General features: G+C 38.7%; 1 protein-coding gene across 1 annotated transcript in view; it reads left to right on the plus strand.

Annotated features, from left to right (window-relative positions):
* LOC149529426 (actin-related protein 2/3 complex subunit 1A-like) overlaps nucleotides 1-23,094 on the plus strand; it is a 190,392-nt gene that overhangs the window by 41,000 nt on the left and 126,298 nt on the right. Inside the window, exons 8-9 of the mRNA XM_089811309.1 lie at nucleotides 18,086-18,159; nucleotides 18,355-18,397. Of these exons, the coding sequence (XP_089667435.1) occupies nucleotides 18,086-18,159; nucleotides 18,355-18,397 (117 nt within the window). The remainder of the gene's footprint in view (nucleotides 1-18,085; nucleotides 18,160-18,354; nucleotides 18,398-23,094) is intronic.

The following is a 23,094-nucleotide window of genomic DNA, read 5'->3' on the forward strand; positions in this document are numbered from 1 at the left end:
GAGGTCACTGTTAAATAATGTAGGTGCACATGAAAGATTGGATAAGTTAAACACATGCACTAAACACTATGATTTAAACACAATAGAAAGCTACAAGAGATCGACCTAACACCTATTGCAATACATAACCTTAGTAATTGTTAAGTTTTGTTGCTTAAAAGCACATTAACACATGGTGGAACACTATTCAATATTTATTTAGAAGCAAAGTAGGTGTACTAAATTCTGTTGAATGAACAATTAGTTTTGGAATAACAAGCGTGAATATTTGGTGAATGGAAATTTAAAAATGTATATGTAATTATGAGCATTAGAAATATAAGCACAGATAACATTTATTTTAATACTATTTTCTGAGTGTTGCATTGAAATAAATGAAGAAAATTAAGTTAAGTTCTACTCTAGGAATAGCTTGATTGCATCAATGCAAGCATTTTAACAAATTTTACTATACACTAATAATGAAACTAAAGTATGCAGCTACTAGTTAGACTGACAATATAAATTATTACAACCCATCATTTTATGTTCATATCTCTTTCATATGATGGTTAGAAAAGATAAATCCCAAGATATGTTTTTGTCTCTGAAAATTGTGACAACGAAAAAGAACAGAAACTATTTTTGGTGCATGCTAGAAATAGAAGTAATGTTATGTATATTTTTGGAATGAACAAAAAATTATCATCCATTAGTTAATTAATGGACGATTCCTGTCATTGTTTTTGACTTCAAATAGGAAAGGGCGGTTTACTATAATGTCCCCTCTTTGCACTTAATTAGCTGGTTAATCCATTAGGCTATTTCTGAGTCTTGGTAGGCGATTTTGTCTGGGTTAAGGGGCTCTATGTCTTGGTTGAGTTTGTGCAAGAGTTTCCCAAGCACACCTGAAGGACACTACCGGTACCTCAGCAAGGAACTGTGCGGAATAGAACATCGTACAATAAATATTACAAATTGAAGTACTAGTCAAAATAAATGATCTGTTGCTCACGATGCCTCAACTTCGATTAGCACTCACAAACATTGCTCCAACTGCCAAACTACCAGAAGAACACAGAAGGGAGCAGGAAAGTGGAGCAAGTACAGCGGACAAAAGGGAGAAGGAAAGTGGCGCAAGTGCAGAAGATCCAATGGTGCTAGCCTTCTCATCCAGAGGGCCTACGGTAGTCGTCGAGATGGGAATTCTGGGAACTATTTCGACAGACACAATTGTGGACGGAGGGTTCGGTGTGAATGTGTTATCGGAGGATACCTGAAAGAGGTTGGGATAGCCGATGTTGTGGCCACCTACATTCCAATTATTAACGACGGACTAGCACAGGATCAAACCATTGGGAGTCCTGATGGCACAACTGGTGACTATCGGAACATAGTCGTTCCTGCTCGACTTCGTCGTCATCCTACTGAAGAGGAGAGGATATGACGCCATTTTGGGCTGAGGATGGCTCATACAAGCAAAGGTTAAGTATGACTGGAAGAAGAATACCTTATCAATGGAGCGCGGAGGCAGAAAATTCATAATTGACCTGCACACACAAATGGTAGGTGAGGAGGCAGCGTCGTCGAATTTCGAAGGCGAAGGTGAAGAAGATGATGAGGGGAAGAAGAGAATGGAAGTTGATGAAGGAGTATTGAGACTGGAAGGAGGGTCGAGTGACGACGACCTAGACTCGGTGAATGGCCTTTTCCATTGGTAGATAGAAGACTATGAACTCTTTTCAAGTTGTAATATGTTAAAGGTCGACAAAGGTGAGAAAGAAGAGAGAAATGAATGTCCGAAGGAATACAGAGAAGCGGAAGAAGGAAAGGCAGTTGGGATTGAAGCTGAAGGGAAGAACATATAGTACAAACCTAGAAAAAGGAAAGATTTCACTGTATGATCGTGTAGAAAGAAAATGTTATGTCGAACCTGGGATATAGTAGAAAGGTGCCGGTAGCAAGGAAAACACATCATACGGTCTGCACAGGAAACAAAGAGGAAGGGTTTAATAAAAGCTATAGTAGTACGGAGTGAAGGTTCTAAAATCAAGAATTTAGTTGACGGAAAGGAGTGCTAGCCGATGGGATTCATGGTACCGAGGGTCGAGAACAAACTGGGCAATATGGAAAACATGAGGGAGAGATCGTGCAACTTAAATAAACTTCGACGATTGCAGGCACAAAAGGCCATGGAGGTAATGCAGACAAGGTGCAAAGCATGGCATGATACGCACCTCAAACTGAACAAGTTTCAACCAGAACAGTGGGTGTTAAAGTATGATGGATGGAACGAGATCAAACCTGACAAGTTTAAAATCAGATGGGTCGGGGCATACCAAATTCGGGAAGTAGGTGACAACAAAGCGATAAAATTGTGGACTTTGGATGGACAAGAAGTACCTCAGGTAGTGAACGGGTCGAAGCTGAAAATGTACCCTGCTAGGAAGACTCCTTCGTCGGCATAGAAGGAAGTCCGAACGACTCCCTCGTGTTCGTAGAACGGCGAAGTCCCGAAGGTAAATTGAATTTGTTGTATGTGAAAAAAATAAAATTTGAAAAATAAATTAAAAATTAAAAAAAAAGGAAAGTTGCCGTACGGTCAGTTAAGGTGTCCTGAAAGACATTGTATGGTGGACCCATGAAGCCGTACGGTCTTACTAGCCTCAAACCCGTACGGATTTAGAAGTTTGAGTTCCAATTTGCCGTACGGATTTGAAGAATAAGCTACTTGATCACCACTGTACGGATTAAAAATTAAGTTCTCTGAAGTGTATGGATTTTGGTAACTGACTTATATGTTTGGGGGGCCATATGGTTTTTTGAGATCTACTTCCTTGTTTGGTTTTCTACCGTACGAATTCGAAGGTTATGTTTTCTGTCTATTGCTGTATGCATTTATAGGTTAAGTGTACCATCGTACGGAATTTCAAGCAAGGTTAAGATATTTAAATTATCATCATTGTTGCATCCGTACGGCGTCTTACTTAAGGAATGTACGACTTCTTCTGGTAGCATAATATCTGTATGGGCAATTACAATTTATCTCCAAGGGCAGACATAGGAAGGAGGCAAGATAGAAATCCGTACAAAAAAATAGCCATTCGCAAAGTATTCAGGGAGAGGCCGTATGGCTTGCCAGATGAAATAGCTGAACAAAATTGGAGTATGAAATCTATTCGCTTGTGCAAGGGAGGGAGTGTTAGCTTTCATTCAAAGAGAGGCCGATTTTGGCTGGAGGTTTTGCAGAAGTCTCCGTAGGCAGAAGAAAGCGGTCAGAAGTGAAGGAGTAAAAAAAAAAAAAAAAAAAAAAAAGCGTTGACAAATAAAAAATGTTCCGAATACATAACGGACGATGCCAAAGGGAAGGGAAAACATTAGCGGTTGCCAGAAAGAGTGTGGGATCAAAAGAAGATCACAAAAATGGTGTGTTCCATGCAGTTTTGTGTGGGTTTTGGAGTGCTAATTTGGTCTTGGTGGCAGGGGGTGCTGCCCCTCGACCCCGTGAGGGGTGATGCCCCCTAGACCCCCAGTCGATGTGGTTATCAGTCGTGGGAAGTCTGACTAGTTGATGAGACCTGGAGCTGCTGCAAGCATGGAGTGTTTATGTACTAGAGGCATGGGAGTAGGTGTTGGACATGAGGCTGCCTTGGCGGATGCATAGAGAGCTCGGGAGGAGCTGATCACCAGTTGAAGGCAGTACAATGACACTTGGCTCAGGTTACCAGGAGGTGGAAGCAGAGAAAGAAGCACAGGTGGCTATCAAGGACAGCTTGATTAAGGAAACAGTATAATGTTAGTAGAGGCTACAAACGCAATGTGGTTTGGAGACGAGTTTGGTACAGGCATGGGACGAATGTGAAAGTGATGTGGCAGAAGCAGATTTATCTTATTGTAGTTAGTCAATTAATGTATTTTGTTTATTAATTTGTTTCGGATATTTTGTAATTGTCGTTCGGAGATGACTTTTTCTTTTGGGGGGGATGATGTTGTCGGTAAAATATTGTGTAGCCGACGGGTCCCTTCGGGAAGATTATTATTATGTAACCGACATGTCATATGTAGCCGACGAACACTTTCGGGAAGGTTCTTCGGAAAGTATTTATACACCCTTTTGGGTCATTGTAAATCATCTGTATGTAACGTCTTTGGCATATGCAAATAATAGAAGAAGTTCTGCTGTTCTTATCTATTATCTGTATGCATTGATTCTTTTACCCCAATACGGTAAACACCAATCTATCTTCTACTTTGATCCCATTCACCATCTTAGTCTTAATTGACTCTGAATATGATAAGAGAAAATCTTATTTCAATTTATTTCCAATGATTTTCCTCTAGTTTAGCTCTGATACCATGTTAAAGGAAATTTGGATCTTTATAGAGAAAATCAACTCTCTTATATATCAGATTTAGATAACTGTTATATTTATGTATATTACAGTTATATTGTAATGTTCAATAATATGTTTGATGTATTTAATATATATTAGAAGTGACTGAATTTATTCAGTAGTTAAATCAGAATGTTATGCAATGCTGATAACTTGTATTGGGTGACTGCTTGTTAATTGCTATGCCCTTGATATTGATATTGATTATCTCAGCAGTCACTGATATCATCAAGCATTTATATAATATGGAGAATTAATGTCCACGGAGAGACATGACTCTCTTGTGGCATATGCCACGGAGAGTCATAGCCCTCTGTGGGCTTGACTTTGGTCATTAACATAATTACCGATTGACAACTATCGCTTAGACCTTAATCAGTCTAAGTTAAATATCGACGCTTTCAATAAAGATTCAATTCCATTAGCATTTTATCAATATTTAATATATTTAATTTAATCCATATATATATATATATAGATAAAGATAAATAAATAGTTTTCATAGTAATAGTCTGAAAGCTTTAATCCGAATGAAGCTATAATCTTAACAACAAGAAGATCATAAATCATATAACAATGACATATTGCAAATGATAAACTTCTGACTTGAACAGTGATAATGGTACTATTAGTCAGTATTGTCTCAAAGTTCCAAACTGATTACATATTGAATCAAGCTTGATAAACAAGTTGATACACAAAGAAAAATCAGAAATCATAATCAAGTTCCTTAGCTATGATTATCTCCACTGAGTACCTGGTACTTTGGGTACGTGTATGGGATACTTGGGTACGTCAAAACATGTCCTAGGGGTGTGGGTACGAGTACCCATGCAACCTATTTATATATCAAGTTCCTTAGCTATGGTTTTCTCCACTGAGTACCCGGTACTTTGGGTACATGTACCTGATACTTGGGTATGTCAAAACATGTCCCAGGGGTGTGGGTACGAGTACCCATGCAACCTATATATAAACCAATAATTAAGACTTATTAATATATTATATATTTAATGAATACACATGTCCCATGAAGGGACATGTCTTTTCTCGGATTATTCTCAATATATAAATATAAGGGGTTGCTGCTGTTGGAGAACACATACCGAATAGGCAGTGTTGATACATTAGCAGCAATCTGAAAAATCAACATGGTACCGGAGTAGGTTGTTTGCTGGGATAGAGGTTAAGGGATGTTTGGAAAACACTCATGTCCATCCTTCATGCAATCGAACGTTTTTGTTGATATACAAAATGAGATCCTTATTCAACAAAAGCCGCAGGTTCTAATTGAAAGGGTAATACGGTATTGTAAAATGGTATCGCCAGCAAGTGGAGGCCCTAAACTGTGAGACGCTTGTTCATGACAATTAATGTTTGACTATTTCGGTCCATTGAACTCCTAACAATATTTCTGTACTAATTTGATTAGAAAGACACTGATTGTAATCGTTGGGCAAGTATGAGAAGGATATATCACACAAATACTATTTCGATTAAAGAATCTCATATGACACTGATATTAAAGGACTTGGCGATTATTGTAAGACCGAAAGTATAAATTAGTAGTCACTTTTATATTGGAAGAAAACAAATATCTACAATTACAGTGTTACAGGTGACACAAACTCCAATAAAATTTTGCGACAAACCTCTAGATGCAATTGTTTCGTAATTAAAGTGTTAATTTCAGTGTTGGAAAATTCTATTCCTAACTACTCGCAGAAACATCTTCCTGGATTCGTTGATCAGTGGTGCAGGGCACCTCCCTAAACATGAGTTTTTGGCGTGATTAGGGGTTGTTAGGTGTGAGTATGTGTTCAATAACTTCTACATCTCCTAGGAAGACAACTACTCCAATGGTAAGAGCTCAAACGCTCACTAGGCCTTAATTGCTAAAATAATTCTCATTGAGCCAAAATTGCTTAGTAGGGCAAATATGGGAAGGGATGAGTAAGTAGGGTCTTTGATTTGCCAAATAGGTCCATGGTATTCTATCTAAGGTCCTAGGATGACCCTAGGTGGACCCATTTGGCCACAAAGTCTTGTGAGCAAAGATTGCTCCAAAATTTTTCGCAAGAAAATGCATTTATCAGTTTTGGTGGTTCTAACTACCCATGCTTGGGTATATGAACAGGGTAGATGATAGTTTGAGGGGTTGGAATAATCACTATTAAGTTTTGACACGTGAGACAATTCTATACGGACTTCTCTGCAGGTTTCTTTGTGTTCTCAAGTAGTTGTATGACCTTGTACGGATTGGCACAGAAAATCCATTGAATGTTCTTGATAGCTTAAATTTTTCTGGTTTTGTTTCATATTCATTTAGGTTTTGGATTGTTAAGGTTTGAAAGCGTCAAGTTTTTGTTTGTTGACTAGTTTAGGCACCAGTTTACAGTGTTGTTTGCACAAAATGCCCCTAACCTGATCACCCCATTGTGGAAAATGCATGAAACCAATGAGGGTGAGAGGTTAGAAGATGCACATTTTGTTTCCTTTTTGTTTTGCATTTGTTTGAATGAATTCCAAGCCTAATGGTAAAGCCCTAGGCTGACTATTGGGAATCAGTTAGCCTGGACAGTTTGACAAATGACAATGTAGGGCAACACCGATGATTGTGCTAAGGCAAACCAGTGCCTTCGTAGAAGCCCTTGGATGTCAGAATGAATATGCAAGAGGAATGGAGGCTTGTTGATGAGTTTAAGTATTGGGGAGATTTTAGTTTATTGACTGGACCAGAGGCCTAATGTTAAGTCTGAAGACTAGGGCTTGATACTAATTAGGGTTGTATGTGTCATAAAACCTTGCAAGTTTGGATTCTTGGTGTGCTAGGAGATAGCTACCAGATTCCTAAGTTGGTTTTGGGGAGTGTTTGGAGAAAATAGAAGAATAGAGGCAAAATAGGGTCACTAGACCTAAAAGACAATAGGCCTATCTAGCCTAAGTGGAGTGTTACGACATTCTCAGTGTTTTGTTGGGACCATAAGTGACAAGTGAAATCAGGAAGGCTAAGGGGAGTATCTACATGGTCAGTAGACTCCAAGGAAGGTTAAGATCCTAAGCAGGGGTTAGGGTTGTATGAGTAGAACTAGTTGGACTAGTGCCTAAGGAGGGAGTTGAGTCCTCATCAAATCAACTATACCTAGGAGGCAAGTTGATGGAGAAGCCTTGGAGGCTTGTATTGATGAAAGGACAAGTATAAGAATCTTGGAGGATTCAAGATTGAACCTTAATCGAGGTTTGTTTGATTGGAACCGTAAGCCTTTCTGCATCAGAGTGGTATAAGAGCCAACTTTCAAGTTGGTACATGTCTAATGTGGAAGGAAGTCAAGGAAGTCAAGAAGCTGACAGTATGCCACCCAAGGCAATGAGCAAGGGTGCCATAATGGACTTGGTCAAGGACCTACTGGCCAAGGCCAATTAGGCAGAATCCAAAAGCAAGAAAAAGGTCATAGAATGGGGAGATGAAAGTGATGAGGAAGATGAAAGCTTTACAGGAAAGACAACAAACAATAAAGAGGAGGTGGATCAGGACAAGGTGTTTTTGGAAGCCTTCAATTTCTCTTAACAAGGACAGTATGGAGCATATTCCTTACTACAGTGGTAGTTTGAATGGGGATGAATTGCTAGATTGGTTAGAAGCCATTGATAACCAATTTAACTACAAAGAGGTACAAGAGGAGAAGAGGGTCAGCTATGCCAAAGCTAGACTCAAGGGATCAACATTGGTTTGGTGGAACATGATGCAAGATGATAGGATAGCAACAGGGAAGAAGAAGATAGTGTCATGGGAGAGAATGAAGATCAAAATCAAAGCTCAATTCTTGCCCACTGACTTTGAGATCCAAATGTATCAAAAGTTGCAGAATCTGAGACAGAGGGATATGACAGTAATTGCTTACATTGAAGAGTTTCATAGGTTGAGCCTTAGGGCTAGAAGACAAGAGGAAAAGGTGGAAAGGGTAGCAAGATATCTTAATAGCTTGAGGCAAGGGATCCAAGATGAGATCACCATGATGGCTCTAGATAGTATGCATAAATGTTTCCAAATGGCCTTGAGAGCAAAGGAAAAGGCTAAAAGGAGGAGTGAATCATACCAAAGAGGAAGAGGCAATAACAAAGGGTTCAGAGGTAGAGGTAACTTTGGGAGAGGACAAAGTCCTAATAGGATTGATGAAACACCATTTATTGACAATAGTGGGAACAACCAATAAGAGGGTCATCTCAAAGGGGTGGATTCAGAGGAAGGGGACCACCAAGAGGCAGATTTCAGTCACATGGCTCACCCACACTGCTTTTACTAGCAGATGTTACAATTGTAATCAAGTGGGACATACAATGGGCAGGTGTCCAAAGAATGCCTCTTCTTCATCCATGGGAGAAAGGAGGAATTAGTTAGTGCAAGAAGAGCACACTCAAAGTGTCACATCACCTATCTCTAAGGCAGAGCCAGTGGTAGATGGTGAAAATCTGATGTTGAGGAGGACCTTGCTGAAGGTACCTAGTGTGATTGAGCCACCACAAAGGAAAAGCTTGTTTAGGACAATTTGTAGCTCACATGGCAAGATTTGCAAGGTAATAGTAGATTTAGGCTCCACTGAAACATAGTATCTACTGAAATGGTAGACAAGTTGAAACTTAGAAGAGTGTCATGGTGGATGAGCAGGCCTTAGTGGAGTTTGAGATTGCGAAATATAAGGACAAGGTCCTATGTGACATTATGCCTATGGATGCATGCCATCTCTTGTTGGGGCGTCCATGGCAGTATGATGTAAAGGCCATCCATGATGGTGAGAGGAATAATTATGTTATAACCAAACAGGGTAGGAAGTATCAAATGGAACCTTTGGTAGAACCTAGTGAAGAGAAGCAGGTTGGGAGTAGTGTTATGTTATTGAGTGGCAAAGAGTTTTTAAAGGTCATGAAGAAGGAGAAAGGGGTGTTGTGCAGTGATTGTGAAGCCAAAGGAAGAGACCAATGCAAAGGTTAGTATGTCTCAAGAAGTGTAATTTTGTTGGAGAGATATCATGAGATAGTGGATAGTGGGATGCCTAGTGCACTGCCTCGAATGAGGGAAGTGAGTCACCAAATAGACCTGATACCAGGGGCCAACCTACCTAACAAGGCTGCCTACAAAATGACACCAAGCCAAAATGCAGAAATAGCAAAACAAAATCAGGATTTGTTGGAGAAAGGGCTCATAAGGAAAAGTTTGAGTTCTTGTGCAGTCCCTACAGTCCTTGCACCTAAGAAAGATGGCAATTGGAGGATGTGTACAGACTCTAGAGCAATAAATAAAATCACTATCAAATATAGGATTCCTATGCCTAGGGTTGAGGACCTATTGGACAATCTAGGAGGCTCATGCTACTTCTCCAAGGTGGATTTAAAGTCAGGATATCATCAAATCAGAATGAGACCTGGTGATGAGTGGAAGACAGCCTCCAAGACAAATGAAGGGCTGTATGAGTGGCTAGTAATGCCATTTGGCCTATCCAATGCTCCAAGTACTTTCATGAGACTCATGAATGAGGTGTTAGCTGAATTTATTGGTAAGTTTGTAATTGTATATTTAGATGACATTCTAATCTTTAGCAGGTCCAAGGAGGAGCATATGAAGCACTTGGAGATGGTACTGAGGAGGCTACACCAAGAGAAGTCGCTTATCAATCAAGACAATTGTGAGGTCCTAAAGACTGAACTAGTGTACCTTGGTTTTGTTGTTGTTAATGGATGTATCAAGATGGATCCTAACAAGGTCAACTCCATCCTAGAATGGCCAACTCCCAAGTGTATAGGGGATGTTAGAAGTTTCCATGGGTTAGCATCCTACTATAGGAAGTGTGTCAGAGGTTTTAGCCATATATGTGCACCTATACTGAACACCATTAAGGGGGGCATGAAGTGCCAATTCAAATGGATAGAGGCAGTAGATAAGGGGTTTGAAATGTCGAAGAAGAGGATAGTAGAATTTCCTACTCTAAGGTTTCTTGATTTCAATCAGTTGTTTGTGATGGAATGTGATGCTAGTAAGTTAGCAATTGGGGCAGTTCTAAGCCAAGAAGAGCATCCTGTGGCTTTCTTCTTGGAGAAGCTAAATGAAGCCAAATAGAGGTACTCCACCTAGGATTTGGAGTTATATGCAATGGTGCAGGCCTTGAAGAAGTGGAGGCATTACCTCTTCCCAAAGGAGTTCGTGGTCTGTATAGAGAACCATGCCCTTAGTTTCCTGAATGGGCAAGAGAAATTGAATCGAAGACATCTCAAATGGGTGGAATACTTGCAAGCATTCACTTTTATAATCAAACATAAGAAAGGTGTGAGAAACAAGGTTCTTGATGCTCTTAGCAGAAGAGTTCTAGCCATCCAAGAGATTCAATTGCAAAGTGTGGGGATGAAGGACCTCAGTGACCTCTACAAGGAGGACAAAGATTTCAAAGAAGCATATGAGGTATGTGTGACATTTCAACAAGGTTTTAAAACTGATTTTACTGAGTGTATGCTGCAGGAAGGATTATTGTTTAAGGGACATCTATTGTGTATTCCTCAATGTTCTATGAGGGACCATATCCTCAAAGAAAAGCATCAAGGTAGCTTGGGAGGCCATTTTGGAATAGACAAAACATTGGAGCAGATTTCTAGGTATTATCATTGGCCTAGATTCCAAACTGATGCGAGGAAGTTTGTGGAGCAATGCCATGTGTGTCAGAGAGCTAAAGGACATAGTAGTAATGCAGGGTTATATCAACCACTCACCATACCACAGAGACCATGGGAGTGCTTGAGTATGGACTTTGTTTTAGGGCTTCCTAGAACACCTAGAGGACATGACAGTGTATTTGTGGTTGTAGACCATTTCAGCAAGATGGCACACTTCATCCCATGCAAACAAACAAATGATGCTTCACATATTGTAGGACTGTTCTTCAAGAAAATAGTGAAGATTCATGGTTTGCCTCTCAACATTGTGAGTGATAAAGATACTAAGTTCATAGGGCACTTTTGGAGGACCCTTTGGAAGATGTTGGGGACTAATTTGTCATTCTCTTCAGCCTACCACCTTCAATCTGATGGGCAAATAGAGGTGGTGAATAGATCTTTGGCAATCTATTGAGGTGTTTAACCAAACAGCATAGTCAATCTTGGGATCATGTTATAGGGTAGGCCAAATTTTCTTATAATGACTCCATCAATAGGAGCACTAGAAAGAGCCCATCTGAAGTAGTATATGGAGCTACCCTAGGGGGATCTTGGAGTAAAGGGATCTCAGTCTACAAGACAAAAGGAGTGCCCAACGGGAGTCATTTGCTGAACAGATGAAGGAGCTACATGACCAAGTGAGGAAGACATTACAAAGCCAAGTGGACAAGTATAAATCAACGACAAATAAAACAAGAAGGGATTTGCAATTCAAAGTGGGGGATTTAGTGCTTGCCTACCTCAAAAAGGAGAGACTACCCAAAGGACATCCAACTAAAATGCTGATGAAAAAGATAGGGTCTTTAAGGATCCTCCACAAATATGGCACTGATGCCTATGAAGTAGAACTTCCTCCAAACATTGGCATGCAGCTGTGGATCAACATACTCTTACAGATGTGGAAGGGGCTGACTGGGTACAAGATTTACCCACTCCCCAACCTTTACAATTGGAATGCATTGTGGACTCCAAGGTGATCAAGAAGACTAGGAAGGGTACCTACAAGAACTACTTGATAAAATGGAAGGGACTACCAGAGGCTGAGGCCACTTGGATGACTAAAGTAGATATTCTGAAACATGGGGTCACCATTGAAGACCTCCTAACTCAAGGGACTTGAGTTCTTCGTCCCAAGGGAGTATGGTGCAGGGCACCTCCCTAAACATGAGTTTTTGGTGTGATTAGGGAATTTTAGGTGTGAGTGTGTGTTAAATAACTTCCACATGTCCTAGGAAGACAACTACTCCAATGGTAAGAGCTCAAATGTTCACTGGGCCTTAATTGCTCAAATATTGCTCATTGAGCCAAAATTGCTCAGTAGGCAAATATGGGAAGGGATGAGTAAGTAGGGTCTTTGATTAGCCAAATAGGTCGTAGGTATTCTATCTAAGGTCCTAGGATGACCCTAGGTGAACCCGTTTGGCCACAAAGTCTTGTGAGCAAAAGTTGCTCCAAAGTTGCAAAAAGTTGCTTGAGCAACTTTTGCAATTTTTGCAAGAAAATGCATTTATCAGTTTTGGTGGTTGTAACTACCCATGCTCGGGTATATGAGCAGGGTAGATGATATTTTGAGGGGTTGGAAGAATTACCATTAAGTTTTGGCACGTGAGACAATTCTATACAGACTCATTTGTAGGTTTCTTTGTGTTCTCAGGTAGTTGTACGACCTTGTACGGATTGGCACAATAGATCCATTGAATGTTCTTGATAGCTTAGATTTTATTGGTTTTGTTTTGTATTCATTTAGGTGTTGGAGTGTTAAGGTTTGAAAGCTTCAAGTTTTTGTTTGTTGACTAGTTTAGGCACCAGTTTACAATGTTATTTACACAAAATGCCCTTAACCTGATCACCCCATGGTGGAAAATGCATGAAACCAATGGGGGTGAGAGGTTAGAAGATGTACATTTTGCATCCTTTTTGTTTTGAATTTGTGTGAAGGAATTCCAAGCCAAATGGTAAAGCCCTAGGCTAACTGTTAGGGATCAATGAGCCTGGATAGTTTGACAAATGGCAATGCAGGGCAACACCCATGATCGTGCTGAGGCAAACTAGTGCCTTCCTAGAAGCCCTAGGATGTCAGAGTGAATATGCAAGAGGAATGGAGGCTTGTTGATGAGTTTGAAGTGTTTGGGAGCTTTTAGTTTACTAACTGGACCAAAGCCCTAATGTTAAGGCTGAAAACTAGGGCTTGATACTAATTAGGGTTGTGGGTGTCATAGAACCTTGCAAGTTTGGATTCTTGGTGTGCTAGGAGATAGCTACCAGATTCCTAAGTTGGTTTTGGGGAGTGTTTGGAGAAAATAGAATGGAGGCAAAACAGGGTCACTAGACCTAAAAGACAATAGGCCTATCTAGCCTAAGTGGAGTGTTAGGACATTCTTAGTGTTTTGTTGGGACCAAAAGTGGCAAGTGAGATCAGGAACGCTAAGGGGAGTATCTACATGGTCAGTAGACTCCAAGGAAGGTTAAGATCCTAAGCAAGGTTTAGGGTTGTATGAGTAGGACTAGTTGGAGTAGTGCCCAAGGAGGGAGTTGAGTCCTCATCAAATCAACTATACCTAGGAGGCAGGTTGGTGGAGAAGCCTTGGAGGCTTGTATTGGTGAAAGGACAAGTGTAAGAATCTTGGAGGATTCAAGATTGAACCTTAATTGAGGTTTGTTTGATTGAAACCTTAAGCCTCTCTGCATCAAGAAGGCATATGAACTACATGCTAAAGGAATCAATTTGATTGCTCATGTCTTGGTCAATGGTGCTTGTAATTTCTTTCTATGAGGTGTCATCGATTTAAGTGATAAACTTGTTGGTCTCAAGGTATGGTCTCACATGTATTCCTTGCTTGTAGAGGAATAAACAATGTTAGTCAAAGAAAAAATCTAAATAGGAGAGACCAAAAGAGTGAGGTTACGTGACACTTTGGGAGTATAAAGGAATGAATGCAAAACCAATTTATTTGTATTTGAAGGAAGAGAATATTCTATAGAGCACCATAAATAAGTCTTTGAACTTAATGTGAGGAAGGACCGCTCAAGCATTGTGGAGTAAGCATACATTGCTCCCATCATTCCTATTGACTACCCTTCATGACATCACGATTGAATGTGAAGTCAAGTTCACATCGATTACCTTGTTTAGTGACATCCATCAATAGTAATGAGTAGTAATGGTATGCTTGAGACAAGAGTAACATGACTCCCATAATTGATAAGAAAAATGGAATACGTAAAAGTAGAAGGAGCATCTAATAAAAGACAAAGCATATTAAATATCTTTAAAGTTGTCAACTCAAATAATATCGTAAGGGAGGAGATAGAAAAAATAGTAAAACAGGGAAGAAGATAACAAGATCCTTTCAGAGTTTTCATGTATAGTCAATGTACAAGCTATTATTCCATTGGGCACCATCCAGTATGACCAATGACTTGTGAGTAAGGGTGGATTCCGTTCAATGGAGAATGGTTTTTACATGGACTTGTAAATATAGACTTACCAAAGAGTTCATTGTTAACTATACATGTGAAGAGAAGGATATGTTTTAGAATCTAAATTGTTCACTACTAAGATAGATTATATTTGCAGGATGCTAGTTCTAGTAGCATTTTGCCTTGAATAATTTGGAAGAGTTAGGGTATAATTATAGAATTTATGAAGAGACATCACTATTTGGATTGTTGGGTTCACATCTGGTTCAACTATTTGATTTGCTTGGAGACATGTCCTATGATGGTTGATCATAGTGTCATACGTAGATCATTCCATAAATAGAATGACATAGAAAGTTAATCCCAAGGTGTTCAAAATATTTTGCTCAAGGGATATGGATGACACAAAGAAGAACAGGGAAGAGTCGTGTGTAAGTTAATAAATGTGTGAAGGAGGAAATGATAAATTAATTAGTGGTTTAATATTATTTGGAAGAAAATAAAAACAAAAAGCTAAGGGATATGGGAGATAAATTAATCACATTGCTTTCCTTTCTATGATTTTACAAGAAGTCATCTAGAGGGCCTTATCATTTGACTACATGAGATAAGTATTGTTTTTTGAGCACAATTCTAGTATCATATTTTTTAATGAAGTACATCTCTCTCATTTGTTATTTTAATACGTTCTATAAGAGCTATTTGCCTTGATTTTTTCCTTTTTGTGTATTCTTGCAGGAAAAGGGAGGTAGATATCTAGATTCAGAGGGAGTCTAACACTTCTTCAAGGCAATTTTGAATGAGGAGTTCAAATTTAATATCAGATTTAGAGGGAGTTTTGACACTTTAGTAGAAGTAACCTTGACAAAGAGGTCAAAAGGTTTGTGTTTCTTCGTGAAGAAGAAGTTCCCAACGTAATCTCTCGTAATACATTCTTCTCTATGAGAGATTAGTTTTAGGTAAAAACTTTATTCTCTAATATAGTTCATGGTGGATGTCATGACAACACCACATGATAGTATTTGTGGTGACTTCATATAAACTTTTGATTTCATGTGTATTGGCTTACCCCTTGTGTACATCACAAGGAAGTGACGACTTCCAAATGATTATCACTCATATTTGCAGAAGTTATTGGAAGGCGACAAAAGTTAGATGTCATTCACTTGACAATCTATGAGTTGCTTGTATAGATATATTTTGAATACTTAGTGAACATCTTGTGTTGATATTTTGAAATGCCAATGCTCAGAGTATTTGTTGAATATCATGTGTTGATATTTTGAAAGGCTAATACTCATGATATTTAATGTGATATCAAAATGGTGGAGATCTTCTCATCAAAGATATCCTTAAAATTTGCCATTCCTAATATTACCAATTGTGTAATATCTATCCTGTGTTTATCCTCCCAAGCTAAGAGGGAGTGTTAATGTTTGGTAGCTTCAGTTGAATAAACCTTGAGACGATACTATTGTAGATATATATACATATATATTTTTATATATTTATTATATGTGAGATATAATTTATATGTACATATATTTATATGAGATATAAATATATATATCTAAGTATTATTATGTGACAGAATTTAATATAATAATAAATCATGGAAATTATACACACACATACACACATATATCTACACAAAACAATAATTAAAAGTTATTATTAAATATTTAACGAATAAACATGTCCCATAAAGGGACATGCATCTTCTTGGATTATTCCCAATATATAAATATAAAGGGTTGCTGCCTTTGGAAAACACATACCAAATTGACAGCAATCAGGAAAATCAACACTAGGAGGCGTTTGACTTCAATTTCAGTGTGCTGGAGTTTATGAACAGATTTTTGTTAGTGAATATTCAAGGCACATTTTTTTTTATCATAACTCTTAGAGGTTTAAATCTGCTTCTGGCTATTTTGTAGAGGGATTCCTTGCTGATAGGCAATGAGGATTGCTAAACGCATGAGGGTTTTGCAAAGCATTGAATCTTCTAGCTCTAAATCAGCCCTAGGAGGTAGCACCCATCTTGGTAGTGCTATATCTGCATTTTTGAGCTTGGGAAAGGGGTTGACAGTGGATTTTGATATTGCTTATTGCAAACAGAGATTTCTGGAGTATATTTGGAGCTGTTTGGTGACATTAAAATCATCCAATGTTTTCTTACTATCCGTTATAACTGTATTTTCCATCGCTTCAAATACCAAACCTCACATCATTTACCCGCTGTTGCTGACAACAACTTTATCCCTGGCGAGATTAGCCCTGTGTCTCATGACTATCAGCAAGACTTCGGGCTCTAGCCGCGAAACCTTTGCATTTTCAGTTGTGTTTGCTGCGTGTGTTAATGTTGCCCTTTTTCCATCGGGATGGGTACTGTTAATTGGTTGATGGGGCCAAGATTTATTCTCTTCGCCCGTGGCGGAAGATGGCTGGAATTGGAATGGGAGTTAACAAGTTATATTCCCTTTTCACTATCATAATGAATCTAAATTAGAGACCACTCAACATTATTATAAGAAAACCTTGAATACTTCGAGTCTACTAAGTAAATCAGCTATAAATAAGTAAATGTACCTCCTATCTGACTGTAGCACAGATCCCAGGATGGCAGTGCAGTACCTATAGGACAAATGTGCAAACAAAATTTCAATGGTAGAGCAGCATTCTGCTTCTAGGTCAGTAAGTTGCATTAGTTACCTCAAATTGTCCTAAATCCATAGGAATGCACAAAAACAATCAATGGGGACCATTAAATGACTGACAAAGTAAAAGTGATATTTTTAGCGACCTAAGAAATAGGAGAGATTTCTAAATTCACCAAACATGGCTGTTAGGCATTGGAGAGTGAATACTATGTTGCAAATAAATCAATTACAACTTAAAGGGGGGTTTGAATAGGAGATATACACCTTAAAATACTAATGTCAGCATGAAAGAATCTAGTGACTGAACTACAAAGGTAGATTTCAATCTCATAAAATCAATCGGATATCCAGGATGAGACTCAAGGTCAATAGTCCTTAGAAATTGGTAAAAAATCTACATAAGATAAGGGCCTTAGCAAGGAAGGGGAAGAAATGGCTAGAGGTGTAAGCAAGCAATGGCAGCATTTTAATAAGGTGGCTTAAAGATGAAGATGTCAATTACTTAGCATCAGCGAGCATCGTGATTGAATACAATCATATATGCTACTCACCAGTATTACATTGCAAGATCACTGTGTATACAATATTTCAATGATAATCTATATTCCTTTTGCACAACCCTTCACAACAAAAACTGTTTCAGATTTCACATTTATATCTGTCACACATTTAAGATTATATAAGTTTTTGACCTTCCTTGATCAATTGCTGTTCTGTTAGCTATTTATGCATTTTCCTTGTTTACTTATTTGCACTTGCACTTGCAGGGTTGTTTTCTTTGTGTAGTTTTATAGCTGTTAATGGATTTTAAAGTAGGCGGATCGTAATTTGAATCAGATGATGATACCAATTATACATATGCATTTTTTCATGCTTGTAAATTTGTAATATCTACAATTTAAATTTTCTTCATTTTTGACATTTGGTTTCCAGGTTCTTCTTGCGACAAGTTCTGCAGATGGAAAGTGTCGTGTATTCTCTACATTCATCAAAGGAGTCGATACAAGGTTGGTGCAAATGAGATGTGCTGCCGAGTTGCCATATGATATATATAGCAAAACCTATTTGTACCTTTTCTTAATAATGTCTATCTGAATTATATAACTTGAAAATTGTAGTGGTAAAAGGTTTTCTTTGGTCAAGTGGTGACTTCAAAATCTATGCATGACACATCCTAATGTAATCTTTTACTGTCTCTCCAGGGATTCAACAGTCAGCCCTTTTTGTGACATGAAGTTTGGCGAGGTCCACTTTCAACTTCAGATAATTGTTCATGATCAATATTTGGTTTTGCTTCATTTGGTCTGGTGTCTATAGTGGAGAATCCAGATAATTTTTGGAAGTTTGTCTTTTAATATTGTGAATTGCAAAGTCAACTTCCAAATATACTTTTACCATATGGATACCATAATTTTCCTTGATGGTTTATGCACATGCTTTAAGTGTATACAAGATGACAATACATATTTTGGTCTCCTTAGGTGTATGATTACCAGCCTACCTTTTTAGCAAATACCTATGCATTTGCATGATCTCTGTATAATAATTCAGTGGATATACCATACCCCATGTTATCAGTGTCGCTGCTGTGTGATTGCATGTGCATGGGTCTCCTTACAATCACTGTTGCTGGAATAACATTTGAAGAATGACATAGCAATGGTTCGAATAAGAACAACATAAGGAGAATGGTTCATGAAAGGAATATTATGGTGTGAATCAATGTGTGTTTGATTAGGTGTCAGGACTATAATGTAAGAAAATGAATAAGAACTAATATATCTAAATTGTATGTTGAATGGAGTAATCAGAAGAGGGCTTGGAAGTCGCACATGGAGGGTGATCCTTAGCATTACAGGACACTAATGACTTTGAATCTGGGGCAACCACAAGTTCAAGCTAACAAGATTGAATGACAGAAAAAAAATCTAATCTGTGTCTGTTAATATTCTGATGGTTTACTTGTATCTCTGCTCTTTTTAATGATAATGAATTTGGATTATGTGAGGTCATAAATTAAAACTAATGAGTTTACCATTTGATTGACGAAAATAATATTTTGATTTTTATTATAGGATACAATTTTTTTGGTCATGTATACTAAAATGGAAATAATAGAACAAAACCTTGAAGTTTATGCATGCATTTCAATGAATTATGTTGTAAAATTGGCTTGGAGGTATTCACTAGTCTAGCCTCCAATTTAGCAGTATGTTTAATTTGAAGTTGTAAGCCAACAATTAGTTTTGTAATGTCTGAATGTAATGTCCCTGTTTTTAGCAAGTTCTTGCAGTTGGTCAGGTCAGTTCACCATTGTGACCCTCGTGAGCTGATAGTAGGATTCGAGGGTCATAGTTGTTTGGTTATAGGCTTTCTAGCAGCCTATGGTGTGTTTTGGCTTTTTTTGAGGGACTTACTATTTATGGTAAGTCAATCTGTTGGTTCCAATGAGCTCAGTTGAGTCAGAGGAGTTGGAGGATGCTCTTAGTTTTTATTTCGGACTTCCGGTTTGGGCTCCAAGAATCTTGGAGGGAGTGTCTATTTATAGTAAGTCACCCCGTCAGGTTCATTCATCATCTTTCATCATCAGGATCACTTTGGTATTGTCAGATTTTGATTCTAATGGTTCTTTAGTTGTTTTCGCAAGACAGGTGAATTATTATGATTATTCATCTAAATGCGTTGATGTTGCTATTTTTGTTACTGTTGTTGGTTGGTCACCTCAGTATCATAGCTCGTTGGAACCAGGACGAATTTTTTTAAATCATGGGAACAAGAAATAGTGGCCTTACATGTTAGAATTTGAAGCTATGGTTGAAAGAGGTCATTTTCGGAGCCAAAAGCAATCAATAAATTAGTTTATAATGACACTTTATTATGTTTTAATGTTGTGTGTGGGAAGTTTCTTAAGTGAAGTTCATTTGGGAAACTTTGTGCCATTTGGAGAATATAAATATGAGCTCATTTGATGAGTAAAGCATCGGATTGAATATTATTTTCTCTTTTGTTGCCTTTTTGGCTTTTCTGAGGTTTTCAAAGCCCTTGCTGAAGTATAAGGGTTGAGACTGAGTTCCGGTGAAGTGTTGTTGCAAAATTGTTGCTGTTGTAAAACAATTTTCCCTCCTCTCCTACTGTTATTATTGTGGCTAAGGAGAGATTAGAGGTTGACTGATTTGTGAAGAAGTTGTGAGTTTCCAGCATATCGACGTTTCATAACAGGAGCACATGTGGGTTTGTTTCAAGCAGCCATTAATCCTATAGCAGCGTTGGGCATTATTTGAGAATTACCATAGCTAACTTCTAGCCCACGTGGCCATCTAGAGGCATAGAGATTATTTATTTAACACTTGCAATATATTCCTAGCATTGGCGTTTGGACTAGGGAGCTGAACTTGGGATCAGCACTGCATTATCCTTTGTCATTTCCGCCCAGCACTACCTGGCATTAGTTAATAGAGCTGACAATTAGTTATACAGACCTGCGATTTGTGTTTCAAGGCTGCAGTCAGGTTTCTAAGGCCACAATTTCATGCACATTGCAGTTCATTCATTGCTGCCAACGAGTAAGGAATTCACTAGGTTCATTTCATTTGTGAAAGTTTGTAATTATGGAACACAATATCCCTTAAATAAATTGCTGAATGTATTGAGTTTGGTTGGACTCATAATATTTATTTCTGTGAGGGGAGATTCGTTAAATCTTTTGCTAAGTCTGAATTGAAGTGGAATTATGTTCATTATTTTAATAACTAGACTAATCATAGGTATTTAAGAGGTGACTCTTAATCTCGAGATAAGTTGTAACCCCATTTGCAGAATTAACCTTTGAAGTTCAGAGTTTGCTTATAAATTGTTTGACAATATGTCATGCACTCGAATAGCAAATTGAATGGTAGAAGAATTTGGCATTTGTTTAAGCTATAATTAGTCAAGGTTATTACAGTGGTATCAGAGTGGTTTCTTGCTAGCCTATGGGAATTGGGCTTAGTCTTTATCTTGTTCGGTGTTGACTTTGAATATTTTCAGATCTAATTTTTAGAGTGACCAACACTTTATTTTCTGCAACTATGGACAGACATAGGACTGGCAGTTCTAGAAGTCAAAGGAGCAGTGAGAAAGTTAGCGTAAAAATGAATGTCTTGCAGGAGAGTTTGGAGAAACTAAAGCTTCATCAGCAGAGGTTGGCGGAGAGCTTTTCGGATCCTGCGACAGTTGAGATGGCAGCAAGGTATATGGTTTCCGCCTTTAGAAGGCCGACATCGAGGTTGCAAGGAAGGAAGCTTGAGTTTTCCTCGACAGGTGTCCATGATGTTGATTTACCTATATTTAGTGCAACACCTGCTAGCCCCATCCATAGTGTTGATGATGGAATCATTTTACAGAGATTAGTGGATGTGTCAGTACCCTTGGTGGATAGCGACATTGAGCTTTAGCAGGTTGAGGCTCCCAGAGTTGTTGCAGCTAGTGTAGAGACAGTTGATGCAGTTGTTACTACTGACACTTTTGGTTCTCTCGAGGAGGGGATTATTATTAGAGATTTGTATGTGAGTTATCATAGTGTTGCTGTAGTACAAGGGGTAGTTGCTTCCTCAGGTGGGACCAATGCATGTATGGAGTCACCTAGTTGTGATGTTGGTGATTTTATGTTATAGTGGAGTTAGTAGATGTGGATGCAGATAGTATGGACACATTTGATGATGCTATGAGTTGCACCGGGTACGATATCCCTTGCCAGGTATCAGTTGATCACTTTGAGGAGGTTTTGAATGGGTCCTAGGATTGATATTTGCAAGATCTTACTATTGAGGTGGAAGCTACGACATGTGAGGAGATTGATATTGCAAGGGCTTCCATTTCTTCAGACGAGGAGTTGGTTGAGGTACATTGTAGTTGTATCTCGGATGCAGAATTGTGCGAGGATGATAGTACACGTATGAGCGATTTTGTGGTGAATAGATCTGATTTTGTTTCCTATCACAGTTCAGTTAGTGAGACAGAGAGCTTGCATAGGAGGTAGGGGTTACAGAGGCATCATGTGACCAGTCAATTGAAGGTGAGTGAAAGTGACATCTCTTTAGCTTTTAAGCATTATGATGCGATCTGTTTGATGCTGGTACATCTGGTTGGGGTGCTTCTATGTTTGATGAGCACAATGATAGTACTCTTCTCTAGCAGAGGTTTATGCACTTCGAGAGGCTGTTAAAATCTTGAAGCATAACTATTCACAGTTAGTTGTTGACAAGGATTACCTTCTGGAGTGGGGTAGCACCTGTTATGAGACACTATTAGAGAAAGAGGAGAAGGTGGTTGAGCTTACCCAGGAGCTTGAGGTGACTGTGGACTCTCTTTAGTATATTCAATTGGCTCTTCAAGAGTCACAGTCACAGTTGGATGAGGTTACCATGGAGTTAGAGAGGGTACAGTTGACATCAGCCCTAGACCTTATTCAGTTACATATTGTGGTTGGGGGTGAGTTTGCTTCCACGGTTGGGGATGAGGAACGTGATGATGTGGTTGACACATCTGTCTAGCATATGGGTGCAGTAGGTACAGAGGAGGTGAGAGCATTAGGGGAGACAAGCTCTCATGGTGATTTTCTTCCTTCTATTGGGAGAGGATCTATTTCTTCATTTCATACAACTGGTACCATTAGACAGATGGTAGTGCTACATTTTCAGAGGGATCAGCTGTGGGTTGCAGGGGAGTAGGTTGATGCTTCAACATATGATTTCTACTGCACAGAGTCCTTCATGGAGTATCTATTGTAGAGTTCAGATGTGAGGGAGGATTCATACAGAGTATTTGTGGGTACTCTCATCTGAGGCTCTCGTACTATTTAGAGGTTGGTGGGAAAGATTGTAGAGACTCTGTCTACTATGCTTCCCCATAGGGATTTTGAGGTCAGATTCACTAAGAGGGTTGCCCAGGATCTTGGCCAACCA

The sequence above is a fragment of the Cupressus sempervirens genome, chromosome 11 (assembly GCF_028749045.1).
Source record: "Cupressus sempervirens isolate cs-2001-9-10 chromosome 11, ASM2874904v1, whole genome shotgun sequence".
Taxonomy (NCBI): Eukaryota; Viridiplantae; Streptophyta; class Pinopsida; order Cupressales; family Cupressaceae; genus Cupressus; species Cupressus sempervirens.